At 38.2% G+C, this 24490-nt stretch overlaps 1 protein-coding gene across 2 annotated transcripts in view; it reads right to left on the bottom strand.

Moving 5' to 3' along the window:
- LAMA2 (laminin subunit alpha 2) overlaps window positions 1-24490 on the bottom strand; it is a 275987-nt gene that overhangs the window by 16314 nt on the left and 235183 nt on the right. For both annotated transcript variants that reach the window (XM_027632844.1, XM_027632852.1), the window contains 11 exons: window positions 23477-23636; window positions 19515-19639; window positions 17503-17665; window positions 13801-13945; window positions 11823-11961; window positions 10155-10166; window positions 7586-7706; window positions 5161-5379; window positions 3677-3825; window positions 1134-1310; window positions 117-330 (listed from right to left, as the gene is read on the bottom strand). In XM_027632844.1, the coding sequence (XP_027488645.1) occupies window positions 117-330; window positions 1134-1310; window positions 3677-3825; window positions 5161-5379; window positions 7586-7706; window positions 10155-10166; window positions 11823-11961; window positions 13801-13945; window positions 17503-17665; window positions 19515-19639; window positions 23477-23636 (1624 nt within the window). The remainder of the gene's footprint in view (window positions 1-116; window positions 331-1133; window positions 1311-3676; window positions 3826-5160; window positions 5380-7585; window positions 7707-10154; window positions 10167-11822; window positions 11962-13800; window positions 13946-17502; window positions 17666-19514; window positions 19640-23476; window positions 23637-24490) is intronic.

Genomic DNA, 24490 nt, shown 5'->3' with positions numbered 1-24490 from the left:
GAATTGTTACTATTTTTGTGACAAAGTGTTCCATTATTCTTTATGGCTCACCCTTCAATTTTGCTCAGAAAAACAAACTTTTAAAACTTTACCTGACTGAAGTGACCTACACTTACAGGGGCTGAAGACAGAGGTGGTGTTGGAGGAGGAGAAGCAGAAGGAATCCTTGGTCCTTCTTTCTCCCCATCAGTGTCTGGTTCAGGTTGGATGATGACTGTTGCACGAGTGGGTTTATCTTCATCCTCAGGTGGCCTAACCTCTGGTTCTAGAGTGGGACATCGGCCAATATCTGCATTTTCGAAGGACATGGGTTGAGCAAAGTCCATGGGGCTGAGAACACACAAAGAAATTGATGTCTGTTATTACTTTTTCTGCCTTTTTACTACCAATTTATAAAGAATAGTTATTTGCTGTAGTGTAATTTCACTGCACAGGACACAAAAGCCAGGATTCATCCCACCCTGTAAAGGTAGGTACAGGTACAGAAGCAGAACACTTAAATTAGAGGCGATCATAGCACTGGCTTTCCTTCCTATAGTCAGTGCAGAGAGACAGGTATCCTCCTTGTCAAGCTTTACCAGCCCAGGTACTTTCAATCACATTGTGGAGAAGTCCTCTGATATACAGTGATGGAGTGTGGGGTGATGAGACCCTAATTTAGGTACTTCAGATTTTTGAAAGAAAGATTTACACTGGAACTTTCTATAGAGGTTTTACTTTATTCACCATTCCCTTTCTTTGTACCTAAATGTTCCTTCCAGATTACTTCACTTTCCACAAAGCAAATTGATTCCCATGGTGCTTCTTAGAATTTGTATACTCTTGGAGGTGAACCTTACTTAAAATAGTGTTACAGTACATCATAAATATCTATCACGGATGCACATCTTACTGCAGTGTTACTGTTGAATTTCTCTGATTTTATAGAAAAATAGTGTTGGCTTGTCTGTAAAACAGTTAATTATTGTATAGCCTTTGGAGAGTATATTGTAGACAAAAAAAAGGAAGGGTGTTAAAAGAAAACAGATCATATCCTAGGATTTGCTGCTAGTATGATTCCTTGCAACAATGAACTTTCTTCTGGCTGCCAAGACCTTCTTAACTGGATGTTTGTTGGTATCAGTGAGACTTACGTGGCATTAATGACAAGATTCCATATACAGCCCGCAAATGGTGGTATGTTTCTGAGAGGTGCAGTCTGAAACTGAGAAGCAGTACCACCCACAAAGAGTTTCTTAACAGAGATGGGCTGGTCTGAAGGCAACCTCTGAGTCTGGACTTTGTCTTCATCAACTTGAACAGTGAACATCCTGTGAAAAAGATTTGAAAACAAAGAAATAGATATTTTACTCTGGGTATTGCTTGCATTGAAATTACCCCTTTGTAGGCCCCATTTACTCCTACACCAGCTGTAACACTGAGCAACTCAAATTATGTACTTAGCAGCTCATATTAAATGCATATTAACCACTAGAGGGTTTTCAGCCACTGCTGTGCTTCCTTACTAGTTGTCTGACAAAGCCTGGCAGAATTGTTTTGTGGAGGGGTGACAATACCAGACTGTAGTTGTATAGGAAGAAGTGTTTGTGGTGTGGGCAACATTGACACAGTAAGGGCCAAGCCTGCTGTACAATGATGGTAGATATAATCATCTAGAGCTCAGCAGCATGGGAATATCACAGGGTCACATTTTGTTTGGACTCCTTATTTACCAGTTTGTACAAGTTATCTTCTTGCTGAGACACAAGCACTGCTACAGTCTGCTCTGATTGCAGGATTAACCAAGCTTTTTCTGGGAAAGACAGCAGAGTAGGAAAATTGCTGATTGTCCACCATGTACTGATAGAGGTGCTATAATTCATTTCCATGAGTAATTCACATGGCACAAGTCAAAGACAATGCAGTCCCATAGAAGATACTGTTAAGGTTGAACAGAGGAATGTAGAAGCCTCTGAAGGAGAGCACCACTGGCTGACCAATCAGTTTCTGGCAAATAACCTCACTTTTGTCAACTGCAAAATTATATTGAACTACCATGTTCTTCCTTAACTATAATTACAAATGTTAGTAACTGAATAGCGAAAATATATAATCATATATTTAATAAAATAAAGCTTGAGTTTGTGATCAGTAGGGGAAGGGTTAATCTTAATTTACATCTTTTCACATCCATTTCAGGTTACAGAAACTGCAGAGTTCAGACAACTGGTTTTGTAACAAAGCTTCTTTGAAAATGCAGAGGTTTCGTCTGAACAAGCATCATCACTGGATAGCATTGTACAACAATTGTGCCTTGATTGTATCCTTACATGTATCCTAACAAGGTCAAGCTACTGTACCTGTTATAGCACTACTTAAAAGAACTTACTTTGTTTTTAGAGCTTTTAATTATTACCTGCATATTCATGTTCTGTCACGGTGGCACAAAATGTATCACAAAAAGTAGTCATCCATTTCCAAAATAACTTTTTCTCCCAAAGAATTTATGGTTTGACTTTAATCTAGTCACTGAAGTAGAGGAGACATATTGTCTGAAGGTATTATTTACAAGGGTTTTTTTAACAATACAATAGAAATTCAGTCAGAAAATTATACTGATAAAGGACAAAACAAAGGAAAGCAAATTACAGAGAGGACAGAAGGGCACCTCGGGACTAGACAGATGGGAACTGTTGCTCAAGAAGGTTTCAGTGCCGTGGTGTTAAGAGGGTGAAGCTTAGTCTTCAGTGTGCTAGGATAAGTGCATTGTGTAACATGCTGGACGTCACGTCTTCTTTCTGACTTTTTTTAAACAACATAGAACATTATGCATAGCACATGAATCCAGTGAATGTCCACATGCACAAATTTGTATGTTCAAATGTCCATAATAAACCTTGTTTGGAAGAAGGGTTATTCCAGGCCATAAATAAGAATGACTGCCTGAGTCCTACACACTATAGTAGTGCTGTTTCTAATCACTTTCTGAATGGTGAAGAGTAATAAGAAATTTTTACAATGTCTGAGAAAAGGCAAAGGAATTCAAGGGAAATTCTGCTTAAAACAACATGGTCTGAGAAGGTCTGTGATGGATTTTCCAATGAGAATGTCTGTGGGACTGTGTGTTTTTACTGTTTTACCATATTTAGCTGGGCACTTCTGTAACCACATGTACATACACCAGCACATGGCATCTCAAAATGACTACAGGCTGCTATGCTGTTGCTGTTTCATGGCTGGGCTTCGCGAACAAAGATTTAGGAAGGCTCTATTCACATTTGTTACAGGCACGCTGGTGGCTAATGAGGCCAATACGAGATAGACATATCTGATTGCAAAAGGCACAGCAGAAAGACTCCTTAGGTAGTATATTCCGCAAGACACGGTTCTTTCTGCATTGTCATTTCTCCTTGAGAGTGATATTTGCCAAGAATCAAAAGGTTAAAGATGCCAATTCAGACAAATACAGGTCTCTGGAGGAACAGGCCAATAGCCTAGGAAAGCATGTAAACCCAGCTCTGCAGAACAATAAACACTATCAGAAACTTACTTCTAAAAATTTTTGGATAATGATGGAATTACACTAGTTTTTTTGTCTCAGCAGAAGTATTTACATGGATTGCCAAAGACATCAATATATTTGCTTTGCTGAATTAGCTGTGCTGTGTGGTCTGTAGCACTTCCAGGAATTTTTTACCCTTTAGCTCGTTCTATCCGGATGGAGTGTGCTCTGCCATCGTGAAACTCGCCAGCTTCTGGTCTGACGGTGATTCTGTGGGGATCCCGCATCCCAGTGGAGATATGCACTTCTAGTCGACCTCTGTTTAGGAACACTGCATAGTAGGCCTGCAATGTATATGTTGGTATGAAAAGGTAAGTTGCTTTTGGAAAGAAATTCTTTCACTTAGTTTTACATTAGTGTGTATGTTTTATTGTCTTACACTGGTTTTTAATTTGCTCACCCACAGAAAAGACGGTGTTGTTTCAGTTCTGCTGCTGCTGCTACATTCATTTTTGTAATGAGGAATGGGTAAAAGGAGGTCATACTGAAAATCTTCAACAAAAGATTTAACTCTCTGCATACCCATGTTCAGGGAAGGGTGGAGGCTTCTAACCCACAATTCTTCTGGTTTTTGTTGTTACAATAATTGGTCTTAAACCCATCAAGGCCTGAATAGCACTAATCTCAGCATGAGTTCTGAGTCTGGAGGCTGGCAAATCATGCCAGTAGTTACTCTAGCAACAATATCATATTGTAGTAGATTTCAGAATCTAACCTCCAGTTACTATAGCAATAAGTGGTCATGTTCACTTCTGTGACCTGAGGAGCTGGGAAATGATAAAGGAGCCCCTGCCCTAAAGTTAATGTCATGCAGGTGAGCCGTTACAATGTGCTGTTCCTGCAGTGTGTTACTACAGGTCACTGAGAGCTCTCTTCCAAAATTTCATTATTCTCCAAAAGGAGAATAATGAAATATCATTTCCCAGAAGTCCTGAACAGAGAAAGTATCAAAACATTCTGTTTATTGCTGCCATAGGATGTCTGTCAGGATTATAATCAAGATTTAATCAAGATTCGAATAACTTCTAACAGCAACCACACTTCTATCAGTTAGTCATTTGGGACACTGTGGATTTATACACTGTGGATTTGTATTTTATGGGAGAGAAGGAGAGGCTGGAGTGCTTGAGTCATATATCCCACAGCAGTGATCCCAAACAAGAGTCTTATCTTACACTACTTTCAGCAGCTTCTTTTTTTACTCTTTTGGTCTCAGGGGAATTAGAATGATCCTCATTTATATCTCTATGAAGAGGAATGACAGAGTTTCTAAGCTTTAATAGTGCATAAGTAGCCCTCAGAATGAGATTTGGTTAGGGTTATTTAGGTTTGGTTAAAAAAACCAACATGGAATGTGATTAAAAAAAAATCTGCTGCTTAGCAACAAGCAATGGATGCCTAACTGTGAATCTGTAAGAAAAACAGTTACTCCAGTGCAAAAAAATAATTCTGAGCTTCTACCAGATTCTTCATCAGATAAAGGATAGCATTAGAAATCATTTATTGCCAAGCACTGAATTTTAACTTAATTATGAATATCTGACAATGTCTTAAAACAAACCAAGTGGAATCTCAGTAAAATTCTGGGTTTTCTTTATCTTTTGCTAGGTTCCTCATACCTGTCCTGTCTGTCTGCGTTTTCTCCTCAGAGGGGCAGCTTTCCTTGCAGTGTACCTGCGCTTTCTCCTGGGGGGGACAATTGTACCACTTGTGCCAAACAAGATGATCCCAGATTCATTCTTGGTGCTGAAGGAGAGATTGATTTCTGTGCCAATGTCAAAAGAGACAGGCTGCAGTTCCACAAAACCTGGCTTGGAGAAGCTAACTGTATAAATGTTCTGCAGGAAGAAAAGGAGAGTAAAGGTCATTAGTAGAACTAAAAGCAAGAGTATGAACACACAGGAAGATTTCTTAACTAAAAGAATAAACTATGTAAATGTAACCAGTGTGAAGAGATGAAAGTAATAACAAACAGCAATTTACTTCTCAAAGTGTTGTGCAAACACTAATTTACCTGTTTATATCTGGCATCATTAGCATATTTCTGAAACCCTGTCTTACAGGAAGGCAAAGTTCCAGTCTTATGTCAGTATATCCTCTTGAATTAAAAATAACTGTTCAAGGGTGGGTTTTTTTATATGAATGTTTTCCATTAGTTAATACAGTTGGACCTTTCTCTTGAATTATTAAAATAGGTAACAACAGCCAACATGAAAATAAACTAGATTCTGTTATTTGTCAAAAATATCCAGAAGATACTTTTCAATTATCAGTCATTGTTACTTCACTAAGAACCACTGCTTTCTTTATTACTTAGACTCATGAATGAAGCATTTGTTGCACATGGCCCAAGTCTTTGGACATTGGTATCCATTAACACAATTTAAAGAGTAGAATATGTCATCAAATAATAAATCAATGCATACACCTGAAGATTTTCTGTCATTGCTGCCAATTTATGTATTATTCTAGCTGTGGAAGACCAGTCTATAGAAAAGTGACTTTTTCTAAAGTAGTATACAATTTTTTAAGTACAGCAGAACTGTTTTCAGGTCTAGAGAAGAGATTATGCCACACAAAATCATTGCTGGTGGTGCTCACCTTTCTCTGAAATATGAGGACATTTAAAAAACTGAGTGCATATCAGTCTTTATCTTTTACACTTACTTCACTTCCTCTTAATTTTCCTACATATTTTGTTTTGTACATTTGGAATATTGTATTTCTTTCCCCAACAAAATAATTAATCCAATTAGATTTCATACTCTGAAACCTCAAGTGTTATAAAATTATGTGAAAAGTAAAGTACTTTCTAAGATTCATAGCAACAGAAGAAAATGAACACAACTATCCTTCTTTCCTATTCCATAAAAATCTACAGTAAATGAAAACAAACATGTACCTCTGTAGCAAATTTTTGCTGAAACCAAATCTGTAAGATTTAAAAGCATTTGAGCAACCTGCTTGTTTACAGTTTAGCTTTATCACAAACTTGAAATCTTAAAATGTGGATCTCATAACAAATCCATCTTGTCTAATATCCTGTGTGAGAGTCCTACTGTTGTGTCCTTTTTTGCTCTGATGAGGGCCAGAGCTACAAAGGATAAACAAAGAAAAATAGAGCCCTCATTTTTATTTTGGCCTGGCTAAGTTCCAATTACTGTCTGAAGGAAACTTTTAATGTTTTGTAGAAAAAAAAAATGTTTGAAGAGCATCAGGTTAACAACAACTTATTTGGATTTACTGTAGTGATATCTGATATGGAACATCTGCTTGCTAAAACTAGTACAGATTTCCAGAGAAGAAATACTAACTATTTATTGGGAGACAAGTGTTACTGGAAGTATTTTTTATATATGAAGACTTTTCTTTTCCATGGAAAATTACTACATTCTCTCCCAAATTTCAGATCACATTCCTTGAATTCTATATTCATTGAAAGGCTGCTAATTGTAAGCAGCAATAATCGAAAATAAATGGTCCTGAGTTGTATTTAAAGCTAAAATAACATCGATTTTGCACATTCTTCATGATAGGTAAGAAATGTGCCTTCCAGCTCAGTGGTAACTCATAATACGAAGTGCTCATACCTCAGGTTTTATGTAGTGAACGACTTTATAATAAAAATTTTAAAAAATAATTTAATCCTTGGGTTTTATGTGCATCACAATTTTTTAGCTTTTGCAATGCTGTCAGTAACTACCTTCATTAATTTCAATAATGCCCATTTTAGTCAGCTGAAACAAAACTAGATCACTGCTATACAGTTCAGAAAATCCTACCCTTTAGGGACAGGGAGATCACAACTGGCCTGGGATACTGTCCAAGAAGTTAGGATCTGGAAAACTGGTCTACTTCCTGATCAGAAGGACTTATTATTTCTTTCTCTTTAATATAACTGTTTGGATTTTCAGGTTAGATTCCTATTTGTTAGATTCTTATTTAAGGAATATGCCTTATGCAATTAATCTATTATGCCATAAAATCAGAAACCAGAAAACATTTATACCCATTAAGGCCAAAATACATGGAACTCAGACTAACCTCCAGTGTGCATCCTTTGGTTAGACCAACAAAATCAGGACTACTCAGTATATTATATGGTGTCCTTGAAATTTCAATGTCTTTGAGGCAGCCTGTGTATTTCTCTAAGTTCACTTCAGGCCTAAAAAACATTTAGAAGTACAATGTGTTTTCAAAAATACAGATTAGGGAGAACACAGTCAGCCAGACACACACACATACACTTTCAGATGCACAGATGCTTGATTTTTATCTTAACTAACCACATACACTCAAATGCTGCCTTCTACCATCTATCAGCACATACTGCACTCTGCTTTGCATCACTCAAAGCTGTAATGGGAGATTCATCTTATCTCAAATTGACAACAGTCCCCTTTTCCATTTTTTCTTTCTTTTCTTTAGGTTTTTTGATTGGTTGGTTGGTTGGTTTGGTTCTGGGTTGTTGGTTTTTTTTTTTCCTTTGGTAAAGGAGTGCTGTCACCTCTGGTGTTAAAATGCAGTGAGCTATAAAATAAGGAAATTGTTGTTCCTTAGGCAAAGCGGAAAGATGCAAGCTAGGAAATCATAACAGTAAGGAGAGACCTGAACTGGAAGACAAGTTTCATTCCTCTTTTTGCATGCTAGATCCTAATGAAAGAGGAACTTTAACAGCATACAAATATTTTTTCTATGTATTTTATATTCCCAGAATCTTTCTTATGAAAACTGCTGCGTATTTTCTTACGACACAGCAATACACTTGACTTTCTCAGGTAGTTAAAGAAAACAAAACACTTGGGTTTGTTACAGAATGTAACAATCTATCCAGAAAAGGAAAATATTATAACAGAATTCAAGTTCCATGTCTGACTCATCAGCTGGCTGACAGAAGAAATTAGAAGCCCCTTGAATGTAACACCAAAGCTATCATGCTTTAATGTAAAAGTATAATTTCCCAGGCCTGGGAACACCAGAGTGAGACCACAACTGCTGGCAACATCTTTCCAGAAGAAAAGCCTTAGAAAGTCACTTCAGAAAAAAATGTTGCCATTCATACTATGGAGAGTAAATCCAAAAAGCAAAAAAGCACTAGTTAATTCACTCACAGTATTACCCATGACTGTTTTCTAGAATATCTGAAAAAGATGAACAGCTCAAAGGAAGAAAAATGAATTTGGATATTAAATGAGTTAAAAATGGGGTGGGGTGGGGAGAGGCAGGAGGGAGGGGGAAGAAATCGTGAAGCAACAAACATTTCAGCTCCCTGGAAAAAAAGAAAAAAATTTAAAGAATATTAATTACAAAATAAACCCGTTTTGCATAGATACTAATCAACTGCACCTTTTGGCACTGAAAGTTATTCTTTGCATTATAACCATCCTAGCAAGCTTGATGTATCCTCTGGCAAATTAGTATCCTCTACATAAGTTAAAGTGAGCATCTGGTTTACTAAAATGATCCATATGCTGCTTTATTTACAGTTATGTAGTTATGGTCACCTTTCATTTTTCATTTTTTTTCCCCTAGCTCTTCTCTAGTTCCTTTATGGACTTATCTTTTCAGCAGCAAAACAGTTTTGCTGTTGTCAGTGGTGCCCATTGTCTCCTGTATTTGCCATCCAGAAACCATTCTTGTTACTACCCTCTTGCTGCCCTGTCCAGCGACAGATTGCCCTTATCCTTTTCTGTACAAGCAGTTGTTGTTATAATTCCCAACCCATATCACAGAATCACAGAAGGGGTAAGGTTGGAAGGGACTACAGTGGGTCACATCTGGTTCAATCTCTTTGCAAACGCTGAACACTTGCTCAGTGTTTTAAGTCTTCCCTTTTTCCTTGTTCCTTTCCAAAACATGCCAAAGTAGGTCCAAGTTCACTCAGATCTGGGTATTTTTTTTTTTCCCTTGGCCAAGCTAGAATTAGTTTAAAGGGAGAACAAGAAACAATTTCTAGAGCTTGGAAGGAAATAATCTTTCTCACAGTCAGGGCAGGGGTATGGGGGTGAAATTCCACTTTTCCAGTTCAAGCCAGGAATTAAGCTGCAAAACACAGTGAATTTCAGTTCTTATCTGAGCATATCAAAGTGAAAGTAATGGATACAAACAGCTGCAAACTCAAAATGCAATCAGAAATAGGTGACCTCCCCTCTCTTCCACTCATCCTCCTGTTCTTAAACTGAGAAGTGGTAAATTTCACAAAAATCTGGCCCTCGCTTTCATACTCTCCTCAGTAATTACTTAACAGCCTCCAAGCACAGGGCTCTATGCCGCACATTGGTTTACACTGCTCTTACAGCCTGGAAGTTGAAGCAAAAGCAATACTGCTGGCTGTAGCTTTTCTTCCGAGGCAACAAACTCAGCTGAAGTAAGCAGCTGCATGAAGAAAATAAAAGTTGCTTGTGTAGGTGTGTGCAGAGCGTGTAACATGACAGTGCTAAGCACTTGGGAGCAGCTTTGCTAGTTGTGGCAGGAGCAGCTCACTGAACTAAGAGCCTTAGTGTAACAGCTGGTATAAATACCGCCTACACGCTGCTGCTGTGCTGCTGCCCGTGCTTTCAAGCTGCACTTACTAGACACATGCAAGTCATGCAAGTAATCTGATTATTTTTACCTTGCTTTCATACTGGGGTGAGAAAGAAAAACAAAAGAAGAAAACAACAAAAATGAATTAATTGTAGCAAATGATAATTCTTGTATTGTTACTTTGTGATGCTTATTAGCAAAGTTCAAACATTTCACAGTGAAGCAGATATTCATAATTTACAAGCAACATATAACAATTAACAGGTTTACTCTGCAAAAATGCTATCTTAAAATGTAATATATCAGAGGGCTTTTATAATTTGTTACTATACTTGGCTACGAGTAAAAGCAAACCACGTAAAAGAATTTGGCAGAACTGACATGACCTGGTAATTACAAAGTCATGGATACCTCAGCGTCTATTGTTTGCAGTAGTTCAGCTTTGCCCTAATCCCCTTTTCACTACTTTTGATTCTAATTTACCATAACATTCATCTTGCCTCAGTCACTGATGAATCATAGCCGCGGGCAAAATGGTTACCACAGGTCCAAGTAGCTGTGGTACACTGATTTTTTAAGCAACCACAAAGGAAGTGGAAGATAATGGCTCTAGACATTTTGTTATGCACTGATGTGATTTCACAATTACATAATATAGTGTTATATTTCATGACTAAAATAGATCTTAGATCTTTTTATTGCTGGGTGATTTGACATCAGAGGTCAGTTATTATTCTAATAAATTAACAAATATGTCCATTCTTTTAGTTACAGAACAGTCTGTGGACTAATCACAACAGTTCCTTGTGCACAAGACCAGTTCAAGGCCGTCATTATGCCATGTAGTTAAAGCTGACATAGATTAATGGGCTTGTTTCTGTGTTGCTCATCTGTTCATGGTAGCACAGAATTCTCTTGTTCTTGTCATTGCAAAACTGCTGAATATTCATTTAAGCTTTAAGTAAGGTTTTGGTCTATTTAAAGACATGTAATAAAGTTACTAAATTCAAGTATCTGTTATCCCATTTCTTTAGTTTATTGAAGTTGAGGTTAAAGTTTATGAATAACACCATGCAATATTTAAAAAATAAATACTGGGAATTTTATTTGTGTAAGAAATTCAGGATCAGACTTCTGAAGGGAAAAGTTTGTCATACTTTATTCTATTTACATTAAATATATCAAGAATATTTTATCATATACTTTAAGTCCTGAATATAGGAAGAATTTTACCTAAGGAGTTCAGGAACCTAAGTCTACAAATAATGTTAAACGATATCTAAACAAAATATTTTAATACATATTTAAAGTATACTGACATTGATTATGCAAAACAGGGATACTCATTTAACAGTAATTCCATGAGGAGTAGCTCAATTTTTCTACTCATGCACAAGATAAACACTTGTCCTTAATTTTGTTGAGGTATAGAGCCATTTCTATAAGTCTGCAGCGACAAATTCTATTCATCAAATAAAAAATACTTAAAAAGTCAGCTACATCACGATTCTTGCACAGTATCACAAAGACGTACTGCACTGCTACTGTTATTTCCATTGTATTTGTGTAAGGTGAGCTGTGTGAAACACACTGAAATACATAACATATGCAAATAAAGCATCATCTGCTGTGGCAATATATATTGGGAATTCATCACTCATTGCAAGTGAACTTGAGAAATAAATACAGAGAATAAGATTACAGTGTATTTACATTCCCTTATCAAAGGTGAAGAAATTGGTTTGAGCCACGTTACCTTAGATTTCTCAGGGTTGGCAACCCCCCAAAATATATTTTCTCATGCGCTTTTAAGTTGAGTCCAAAGTGGCTGCCTGTAGAAGCTGTTGCTATGGTCTCTTCTTCATTGGTGTCTATGTCTACAATTGATACATTGGCTAAAAGAAATTTCAGATTAGTTTCAAAATATTAGACATGAACAATGATGTCTTAATGTAAGAAACCAACAGAGAAATATTTGGAGGGTTAGCAAGTGAGGGGAGAGGCAAGGAGGGCTGTATTTTGCAATTAAGATATTGGATTTCCACATTGTGTAATTATGGGCAGGGGAAGAGACCTGCACTTTTCTCTGTTTCCATAACAACCTGAATAACTATAGCAGTTCTGTATCCTTTATTTTTATATATTCTCTAAACCTGTTTCAGTTTGGTGTCTTCTTTGTGTCACTGGGCTTTGGAGCTAACACTTCAGGACAGAGTCGAGACAGAAGAGATCATTTTATGTCTAATTTGTGATCTCAGTCCAAAGACTGCCACTTGAACAGGATTTTTTACTGTAAAATTTGGTTAAGCATTGTCATTATGTGCCTTAGAGATTGGTGATCAGTCACTCAACCATTTTCACATCCAAAGTAGTTAGTTGCTGTCATGTCTAATTCAGTCTGGAGTCAGTGATGCGCTACACACAACCATCTTATTTAAGTGCTTGTTCCATGTATATTTTTATGTATGGATTAATAAATAATATAAAGTTCAGTAAAAGAGATGAGACTCAGTGAAAAATGCTGAGCAGTCCCCAAGAAAGATAGGGATGTTCTACCACAGGGATGAAAAGGAAGGATTCCTTCCTTCCTTCCTTGAGAATTGAATGTGGGAGAGACTTTCCTGCTGTACCTTACCAAAACCAGATTAATTTTCCTTTCATTACTAGACCTGTATCCTCTTTATAAACACATGATATTTGAATGCTATTAATAAACTACAGTTATGTAACATTGTATTTTATCTTAATATCTCCTGAGTTAAATATGAACTAATATAACTGGCTAGCAATAAAGCATTCCTCCTCTAAATGTGCAGCAAATCTGTGAGTGAGAGCTCTAAATTATTTTGGTCACTGTCTCAGCTCCCAAATTTACTTCAGCCAAATGACAAGGGAGAGGGACTGTGTTTGAGGTATAAAGGCCAGGTAGAGAGTTGGAACTGCAGGGGGGAGAGGAGGAGGAGTGTGTTCAGTGGCTCATGGTGACTCTGTAGATGCAGAATGCAGAGAAACTTCAGAATACAAAGGCACAGAATATGCCACAGTTGTCATAATTAAAATTAATTTGTCTCAGGTAAGATTATATCAGCCCTATAATTAGATTATAAACAAAAAAAGGGGTTTGCCAGCAATGGTAGCCAGCATTCTTTGTGATCTTATCAAATGCCACCACTTCACATTTTGCACCAGCAAACTGATTAAAGAATCAGTAGAATTTCTGGAGATGTTCCCAGTTGTTTTCCTGCAGACTGAGGTTCTTTCCCTGCAGACTGAGATAGTGGCACGCTACATATCATTAGGGAATATAAAATAGTTGTTGTGTTCATCTACTGAGGTACTGTACTATCAGTAATAAAGTCATTGCTTTTTTTAAGTGCTTTAGTATATGCTGAGCATGAGAGGACTGTATAGCATGAAAGCTATTGCTGTCCTAACAAAAATCACACTGGTGTGTTTCATGATTTGGAACAACATCAGGGAACTGATGAAAAGGTTTGTTTTTTTTCCCACCCAGAAGAATTTTAGAATACAATTTCTGTAATTATATAAGAGAATTATGCCTGAAAAATAGGCTACCTGTCCAGAAAGACCCATTTGATCTGTAATCTAAACAAAAGAAGTTGCTAAATCATTAGAACTTTATCATTCCCACAACATCTTCCCTGTGATTAGATGGTTAGCTGTACTGTACAGGTAACTGGGAAAGTCATGGTGTTGACATCACAGAAACTTACCTTGCTTTTGAATTCTTGACAGGGTGAAAGATTTCCACTTGCCATCATTATGATTTTGGTTGCTGATAACAGAAGCTGTACCAGAACCCAGATCATAGCTGACTTTTATCCGTCCACCACTCAGTTCTACACTCATGAAATCTTTCTGTTAATGAAAAGGATTAGATACACAATAGTGACTTTTGTTCTTTTTGGTTAGAGGCATATGACATTAAATAAACACTCTTTAGTCCTAGGTGACATCAGACAATTTTTTTCAAGATTTAAAAATAAAAAAAAAAGTAGGCATTTACTGCCCAGGATTCTAATATGCAAAAGTTTGATGCCAACAAGTTTTTTTTCTCCCCTTTTATTCTCTTCTGAATTGATAACTTAGCTGGAATTTTGCTAACAACTTAGCTGGATTTTTGATGGGATGTCTGTACTTCTCTTTTGTTGGATTGAAGATAGAAATAGATATTATAACTACCTGTAACTAATACTCTGCTTTGAAGATACATCTTTACTATAGTTAGAGTATTTTCTACATACCTCAGCTAGACTTATACTCGTAAGGCAGAAAACAAGAATAGCAAAGATAGTAAAATAGGCACATTTTACCAGGATTCCCAGGGAGTAATCTGTACTAATGAAGCAACAGAAAGCTACGAACTCTCTTATTTTCACCAACCACTGACACCAGTATCTAAGCAGGAACTGGTGATGGCTGACTGGACCAATGATATACGCTCCAGTACCTACAGAAAAGGAGCTGGCAGGATACAAAGAGGAAAACAAATAGCCAGGCAACCGGATAGCATGATAGGCATTAAGTAATGCCTGGAACTATGACCCAGAATGTGAATGTATCAGAGAAATTTTAATTATAATTTTACTTATGGCAGTTCCAACTTTTCTCAGAGTAAAATTTAACAAACTCAGTATTCTAGATACTTAGGCAAGTCTATCCATGCATTACTAGAAAGAGCATCCTCAAAGTTTTTATACAGTGGGACAGTATCTTCAGAGACAAACTGTGTCCAGCTCCCAGTGCTATTCAGACATTCAAGTATATAATTTTTTGTAGAAAACTAAATAAATTAATAATACTGATACAAGATCATCTAAAATAATTACATTAATTATACTTTCAATATTCAATTACAAAAGTTAATTAGAAAAACTACACAAATACTTCATTATCATAATAAAATGCCAGCTTTTCTTTTAGTTAGTCAGGAGGAGCACCCTCCTCCTTGATCTCATGGCTAGGCTTCGCGAATGAAGATTTGGGAAAGGCTCTATCCACATTTGTTACAAGCACGCTGGTGGCTAATAAGGTCAATGTGAGATAGACGTGTCCGATTGCAAAAGGCACGACAGAAAGACTCCTTAGGAGGTATATTCTGCGAGGTACGGTTCTTTCTGCATTGTCTTTTCTCCTCGAGAGTGATCCTGCATGCATTCTCAAAGGAAGCAGCAACATTATAGATGGTGTGTCTCCAGGCCTCTCGATTGGAGGCCAGAGTTGGCCAGCTATGGTGATCAATATGGCCAAGGCTGAGATGCTGTTTCAGGGAGTCCTTGTATCTTTTCTTCGGGGCTCCTCTCTTGCGGCATCCAATGGCAAGTTCACCATAAAGCAAGATCTTAGGGAGGCAGTGGTCCTTCATCCTGGAGACATGCCCTGGCCAGCACAGCTGTGTTCTCAGCAACATGACCTCAATACTTGTGATTGCTGTTTGTTCTAAACCAGACATGTTAGTCACATAATCTGACCAGTGGATGTTTAGGATTGTACAGAGGCAGCGTTGATGGAAGCGTTCTAAGAGACACAGGTGGTGGTGGTAGATGACCCATGATTAGGAACCATATAAAAAAGTAGACAGCACTATGGCTTTGTAAACACTGATCTTTGTACTTTTCTTCAAGTGTTTATTTTGCCAAACTCTTCTATGGAGTTTTCCAAAAGCACTATATGCCTTTGCTAACCTGTTGTCTATCTCTCCGTCAATCTTACCATCCGAGGAGATGAGGCTACCTAGGTAATTAAACTGCTGGACTGATTTGAGCTCTGATTGGCCAATGGTGATATGAGGATGATGGAAGACTTCCTGAGGTGCAGGTTGATAGAGAACTTCTGTCTTCTTTAAACTGACTTCCAGCCCAAAGAGCTCAGCAGCGTCTGCAAAGCAGGATGTTAAACGCTGCAGAGCTGCTTCTCTGTGGGTGACAAAGGCAGCGTCATCAGCATAAAGCAGCTCCCGGACAAGATGGTTTAAGGTCTTAGTGTGGGCCTTCAGTCACCTTAGGTTGAATAGGCCATCAGTACGGTATCGAATGTAGATACCGTCCTGATCATCGAGGTCTGCAGTGGCCCTTTGGAGCATCCTGCTGAAAAAGACTGTGAATAGGTTTGGTGCAAGAACGCAGCCTTGTTTCACACCATTGGTAACTAGAAAGGGCTCAGAAAGTGCATCACCATGTCTGACTTGGCCGCGCTGATCCTCATGAAGTGAGATGATCATTTTAAGGAACTTGGGAGGACATCCTAAACATTCCAAAATCTGCCATAGACCTTTTCTGCTCACAGTATCAAAAGCCTTGGTGAGATCAACAAAGGTTACATAGAGACCTTTATTCCCTACACTTCTCTTGCAGTTGTCTGAGAACAAACACCATGTCTGTAGTACTCCTGTTGGCTCTGAAACCACACCGGCTTTCAGGTAGAATTCCTTCTGCTATAGTGGGTATTAATCTGTTCAAAAGTATTCTTGCCAGGATTTTGCCAGCAATGGAGAGCAGAGTAATACCACAGTAATTTGAACAGTCTGATTTAACTCCTTTCTTCGTATACAATGTGATGATGACTGCATCACGAAGGTCTGATGGTAGTTCACCTAGTTCCCAACAGTGCACCACAAACTTGTGCAATTTAGCATGAAGTGCTTGGAAAAGACTGATTTAAACAAACACGTTTTTTATAAAATAGTGACTTCTCAGTAATTCTTCAAGACATTGGTGAGAACTGCTGCACCTAATTTCTGGCCCATGTGAAAGGGCTGAGGAAAGGATTCTGTTCCCAGTCAGTCATGCAAGTCAATCTGGATCAGAGACGCTGAAGATGGGTTATTCAGAACGGGATAGATGTGTTTATAAATAATTTCTTCCTATTATCCGATGATACTGTGTATGAATAAAAATCTTGAACAACTTCATAACTAATGTTTCTATTCTCTATTTCAGCTCTAAAAGGCCCCATTTGTAGACCTTGTAAAAATATGATCACCATTGCATCCTGTTTGTGGCACTATTCAGTTCCTCTTTAACGCCACTCACATTACACACAAACTATTTCTTCATATCAGTAGGAGTTCTATATTCTTTATTCATTTAAACTATGAATATACAACCACAACCACAACTGAAAATGTTTGCACAGATTCACATTTGCAATAAATGAAAATTAATTAATAATTTCAGAAAAGCTGGAATTCCCCTCAGTTTAACATAATGCTCCACAGCCAGCAAACATTAGGTAGTCAACCTCCACACTATTACATTGTCTTCACTTGGACAGCAGTGAAGCATCACACCAGGCAACATCATACCAAGACAGTGGTACATTAAATTACTAATTGTTTTCATAATCTGATTAATTCAGCCACTGCAAAGACGGTATGAAACCTGTAAGGAGTATAGAGGTTAGCTGATTGTTCTTACCAAGTCATCAGTAGCAAGATACATCAGCAGAGCATTTGATGAGAAGGTCCTGAATTTGAACATGACCGTGGAAATATTGGGGTTCCAGCGAATTGGGCGGCTCACCATGGCATAGCTGTCACCATCGAACTGGACCGTCCCTTCACCATCTGCCACCTGTGGGCTGAAAAGGGGCAAAACCAACCATTTTCCTTTGCCTTGTGAGGTTAAAAGAAAAAATGGGGGGCTAGGGGAGTGTGGGGACACGTCTTGGGAGCCTTCCTGAACTTGGTTTGATTTCATATCAAACCTCTGTTCTGACAAGTAAAGCTGTAAGGTCAGCTCATCAGCTATCCAACACAAAAACGCATCTGTGAGGAAGATGGAAGAGGAATATGTCACATACATCTATCTCACGGTCTGTAATGACTCATTTTGCACTCCTCAGTGTAAAATAGCATTAAGTACTCTTTCATCTTCTAATAAATCTTGGTTTCATTATTCTTACTGATTTTACAACTTCTGGAGGGTCCAAGAATTAAAACCCTGGAAACTTAGATTCTCTATTTACCCACGATTTACAAACCTCGTAATCAATTCCTTCATAATTTTTGACATTCCCAAAATTACAAAACAGGAAAGATCAGGCCTTGAATTTGGTTGGTATGATTTTATGATAGACTTTTTGTCCATTTCTGTCACACAGATCAGACAGCTGCAAGACAGCAAGCTTTTGATTTAATCACAAACATAACTGAATTTGAACACAGGACCTACATATGAAATATTGGCCAGGAGCATGTTTCCCATTTATCTTGGAACACATGCAAGGGTCTTGAATGTAGTCCTCTCACCTTCCATAGCTGCACTTAACAGTTTTGCAACTAGACTTTGCAGGAGAATAGGACTCTTTCTGGTACTGGAACAATGGGTTAAGGTAAAAGGAAGCTTGTAATTCAGTTTTCTACAAATCTTCAATCTACTATTCTTTTTTTTTAATCTCTCTCGACCACTCCCACTCCAAGCAAGCAGACCTACACTATTACTACAGTTATAGTCAAGGAAATCCTCTGGTACTTCCAAAATTGTTTCAGTTCATGACTGGAATTTCCAACACTTTCAAAGTGCTAAGCCTTAGCAGGATGTAAAATTATGCTGCTAGTTTGAAAAATTGCCTACTCTTAACTTCCCTGACTGGGGCTACAACTATTTTACCTAACATTAAGACTGCCAAATTCACTACAAACAGGAACATTTAAGAGATTAGAACTGATTTCATGCAGAGGGTCACTGTGAATATGTGAGAGACGTGGAGTCTATCCTTTTTACATGATCATTCCCAGGCCTGGATTGTGCTGTCGTATCAGATGGTGCCTCTGTATAAGGGTCTTCAGCTCTTGAAGCTGAGAAATGACACAGCAAAGTGTTTGAGATAAGTTTGGTCAGAAAGAGGAATGAAGATCGCAGCTCTCTGAGGACAAGGCTGCATCAGGAAAGGAATTAACTTGTTTTAAAATTCCCAAACAGAGTTCTGAGCCTATATATGTGAAACTTGGTCCTGCCTGGATGGGCCATTTAACCTACTTGCAACTACAAGGTCACAGACAGGAATAGGATTTCCCATCATATTTTGAGAATGGAAACACCTTTCTGTTGTGGAGGTCTCTACTTTCTACACTGTGAAAGTCACCTTGAGGCACCTGACTCTGCTTCATGCTGTGTAAGAGGTGCAGGCACCCACAACACAGCTGTCTATGAGCCAGACTCAATCCCACTATGCCTCTCATGCTCTCTCATGCTTTGACTAATCCTGGTTATCGGTTGTGAGAAATCTTTCCATCACAGCACTGCTACAGCAGTCTTACACCATCAGTCTTACTTCTGATAACACATTGACCACATTTGGTGTAATTGCAACCTAACTTCTGTTGCATACAGACTGGACCTTGATGGCTGCTGTGGAAATTCCTGATGCTTACCACCAAATGTAATGACAGGTTTCCAAAGGAGATGAAAAACAGTGCTTTACCTACCTGACAGCACACCCTTTGCAGTCGCCTTCAATATCCCTGAAATTCCAGAGTCCTATGGGTTTGCTGTCTAGAAAGGTTTCACCCATGCAGCCAGTGAAGGTGGTGACTCTTACAGCATCTGACTTCTGCAACAGAAAACAAAAACCTCCTTAGAATGCAATTCAAAGTGATCTGCTGTGTCTGAAAACACAACTGGTATGAAAATCACAAATACCGTAAGATGCTTCTTAATATTTCGAATATCAAGAGTAGTATCTAATCTTAGAAGTCCTCCTATAGAACAACTGATCAGTGAAAATGTGGGAAAAAAAAAAGATTGTATGGATTTGAGACTCTGGGGAAGGCCCAGGCAGAACAACTCCCGGAGAACAAGGAGCTGCTCTGGTTTCTACCATCAGTTTTCCTGGCTATTCAAAGAGTTGCCTGCTCTCACCTGTTCAAGGTCTATCTGGGTTTTCATTTAAGACTTCATAGAAAGGACTATGAGGAATCTTGCTCACAATACAATAAGCAACATAATAACCATTATCCCCCGCTGCAGAATAGAGTACATTTTTCACGTCTGGTCCTGTCCTGAATGGCCCAAGGGCTACAGCGTGGGCAATCTCCTGCTTAATCTGTTCAAATGCTTGCTGCTGTTTGAGGCCCCAATGGAAATCATTCTTCTTTTGGGTTATCAGATAGAGAGAGCTTACGATTTGGCTGTACTTAGGGATGTGCATTCTCCAGAAACCTATGGCACCCAGAAAAGCTTGTGTTTCCTTCTTGCTGGTCGGTGGGGCCATTGCTGTGACCTTATCGATGACTTCTGTCAGGATCTGATGACATCCATCTTGCCACTTGACTCCTGGGAACTGGATCTCTTGGGCAGGTCCCTTGACCTTACTCTTTTTGATGGCAAAACGAGCTCCCAGGAGAATCTAGAGGATTTTCTCTCTCAAAAACCTCCTCTGCTGTGTCTCCCCATAGGATGATGTCATCAATATATTGCAGGTGTTCTGGAGCCTCACCCTTCTCTAGTGTAGTGTGAGTCAGTCCGTGGCAGATGGTGGGACTGTGTTTCCACCCCTGGGGCAGTCGGTTCCAAGTGTACTGCACACCCCTCCACGTGAAAGCAAACTGTGGCCTGCGCTCTGCTGCTAAAGGGATGGAGAAGAATGCATTTGCAATGTCAGTAGTGGCATACCACTTCGCTGTCTTGGACTCCAGCCCGCACTGGGGCTCCAACATGTCTGAAATAGTGGCACTCAGCGGTGGGGTGTCTTCATTCAGGCCATAACAGTCCACAGTCAGTCTCCATTCTCCATCAGACTTACGCACAGGTCAGCTGGGGCTGTTGAAGGGTGAGTGGGTCTTGCTACCACCCCTTGGCTCTCCAGCTCTCAAATCATCTTATGGACACGGATCACAGAGTCTCGTTTGTTCTGTACTGCCGACAATGCACAGTTGAAGTGGCAATTGGCACTTGCTGTTCCTCAACCTTCAACAATCCCACAGCAGAAGGGTTCTCTGAGTGGCCCAGTAACAAATTCAATTGCTTAGCTGCCTCTGTCTCCATAACAGCTATTCCAAAAGCCCACCTATGCCCCTTTGGGTCTTTGAAATACCCGTTCCTGAGGTAGTCAATGCCCAGGATACATGGGGCATTTGGACCAGTCACAATGGGGTGTTTCTGCCAGTCCTTCCTGGTCAAGTTCACCTCAGCTTCCAACACAGTCAACTCTTGAGACCCTCCGGTCACCCCAGAAATGGAAATAGTCTCTGGTCCCACATGTCCTGATGGTATTAACGTGCATTGAGCGTCAGTGTCAACCAAAGCCTGGTATTCCTTTGGGTCTGACGTGCCAGGCCATCGGATCCACACAGTCCAATAGACACAGTTCTCCTGATTCCAAAAGAGAACTACGGGGCCAGAATTTTTCAGCCACTGGCACCAATTTACAAACTTAACAGCAACCACAATAGAAATTCTACTTAATGCTCAAAACCCTCGAAATGGAGCAGACTGTCCAAGCTAAAAGACTAAGTGTGAACTCAACTCATGCTGAACTTTGGATACAGAAAAAAGTGCAGGTGGCAAAGCAATTAAACCCCATGTTGTATCAGAACTCATTAAGCTACGGTCACGCACATACGTGCTTACGAGATCATAACATGGTACCATAATGAAGGTAGTAATATTTGACAGTACATAGAGTACTCAGATCAAAATTCTCTTTCTAAAAATGCCTTGTTTCATTTAAATTTCACTTCATCAATATAAGCTGATTAAAAATCTATACACTTAGCTATTTGAGATAGACAAGCACCTGCTGTTTTACATACAGCAATTGCAAATATTAAGATCTTGCAAGAGAACACGGAGAAGTGCAATTTGAAAATATTCAAAGAAAAGTATGACTTCAAAAAATTATTGTGCTACTGATATTTCCCAGGCTAATTGGAAAGTTTTTAATTAACAACAAGTATGAACTTAATGTCAGTTCTGAGAAATCCATGACATCTAAGTATCATAGTCATCTACTCAAGTCAGATGAAAGATGTTTGTAAAAACTGAAAATGAACCTTCTTATTGAATACACTACAAAGATGCACGTAAAAAGGGATCTGGACAAAACCATAGGACAAATCTAAAGCACTCCAAAATCCCAATAATATGAAAAAGCAGATTCAAAGATTTAAGATATATTGGTGATCTTGATTAAATGTCCACAAAGCTTTATAGTTTTAGAAAAGTCTCAGTTAAGGTCTTAATTTTTTAAGCCTGACAACTGTACTACATGATGACAGAAATTCCCAAAACCATGAAGTTATAATTTATATTTTAATTCACACACTGCATTTGAACAAAATAATCCTGATAGGGATTTAAAATTTAGGGTTTAAAACCCTAAATTGCAAATATACTAGTCATATCAAACTTACAATAGACTGCTTTCCTACCTCTCGCCTTGTCCTTATTTACCAGAAAGAAAAACGAATTCAGGAGGGTTTTACTGACTAGGACAAAAAATACTTGGAGAACTTATTGAGGTTGAAAACAGTTGTTCTGACATCAGGGTTTTGCATTTCAATTTTTTGTATATGGTGTTATTTTAACCCTTGAGGACATATACAAATTTTAGAGTAAAAAAAATTATTTGAGTTCACTCTTAGAGAAAGTCTAAATTTTAGCTTTTTTTAAATGGTAAAATATTGACCAGGAAAAAAATAGTCAATTTAAATTGATTTGCAATGAATGCCACTGGAAAATAAATGCTAGTTAGCTTTTATTGGAGAATATTTTTTTTAAAGATTTCCGTACATTCTATTTGGCATAAATCTTCTATTCACTCCCTTTAAGTTTAACAATGTAGAAGAAGTCACCAGAAGAATGAACAGGCAAAACCAAGAGGAAATAGATCAGGGGTCTGATGAAGGTAGCAGTTAAATAGAAGGGTAGTACAAGGGAGGAAACTGGAATAAAAATTAAGAAAATAAAGCAGAAATACCAGAAGTAGACTGCAAAGGAGAAAGTGATATGATGGATATATGATGAAGAAAAAACCCTGAATGCAAAGGAAAATATGCTGTTATATTGTTAGGAGACCAGAAACGTATGGAAACAGAAACGAGTTCCTGTCACAATGACACTGAAAGCCTGTCAGAGCAGCAGTATGTCCAAGGTAAAGCATCAAGCTAACCAGCAGGAATTAGTTGCTTGGGCTAAACTCTGCATTAATACAGCCAGCCATAGGGCCTCTGATTAGAAGTTAGCAGCATGGGCAGTGAAATTTCAGGTCTGTGCACCTACGTGTATGCAAATCTCAAAAATCTTTCTAGAGTGCAGGTGTACTATTTGCTATTAAAGCACCTACTACAATGATGTCAGCAACTAAAATTTACTATTTCTATTTTAAGCAATAAAAAAACTTGTCCACATAAGCAGCCAGTTAATACACTATTACCAGTCAAGACATTACCTTAATTTTTTCAGTTAAACCACCAACAAACAGCACGGCATTGACATCTACATCCAGAATGGTATATCCAGGTGGAGAGACAGCACTGAATGTCGCTGGCACAATGCTGGCTTTAGGACCATCCAGAGCTCGCACTGATATTGTGCCATTTTTCCCAGTCCTAGAGATTTAAAAACAATAATATAAGCATAAAAAGTCAGTAGTTACACCAAACATAGGAAAAGTCCCTTTTATATGTTATCTTTTAACAGAGGCATGAATAAGTGATCTGATTATATTCCATTTTTTTATACAAATGAACAGACTAATATGCCTGCATAAGTTAAAGACATGACTACAGAACCAGACTTTTTTCTCACCTGAATGTCCTTTTTGAACAAAATTCACTATACACATAGAGCTTGACTAAAAAAAAGAAATTGCATTTTTTTAATTACTGTGATGAAATTAGTGTTAAGTCGTTGTTTTTTGACATAACAAATGTTGCAGGTAAGGTTCCAAATGAAATTTCTGAATTTCATAAGGTTTATTAGATTATATTTGAATTGAAATGAATGATCATGTGATTAAGTGCTTCAGTTTCCTTCACTGTGATGCACAGAGTTTGCATTTTTTGCAGTGGAGCTCTCTAGTTGCTTATCAAACAGGCACAAACCCCATTACAATTAAGAATGTTCCTGCACAGTCCTCTAAGAATCACATCAAATACTGATAGTAACAACAGCAAGAACAGACTTTGCTATTTGTTAACAGTTTCTGAATCAGTTTGTTTTCTACTTCTTAGGTTATATTAATGTAGTAACTGGCACAGAAAGAGTTTGCTGACATGTATTTACAACAGAAGGAATAGACTGTGGAAAGATGATTCCTCCTAGTCTTTCAGATATATAGAAAGGTATTTCAAAGGAAACTTGAATAATTTTGAATCCTTTGCAATAAATTGCTTAACATTAGCTTACAGCAGTATGGATAGTAGCTTTTCACAGAAAGGTGACTACTTAACAGAAGTAAGCT

The sequence above is a fragment of the Corapipo altera genome, unplaced genomic scaffold (genome assembly GCF_003945725.1).
Source record: "Corapipo altera isolate COAL_440 unplaced genomic scaffold, ASM394572v1 2b, whole genome shotgun sequence".
Taxonomy (NCBI): Eukaryota; Metazoa; Chordata; class Aves; order Passeriformes; family Pipridae; genus Corapipo; species Corapipo altera.
Note: the sequence above shows the minus strand (reverse complement) of the source record. Positions and strands in the feature narration are given on the sequence as shown.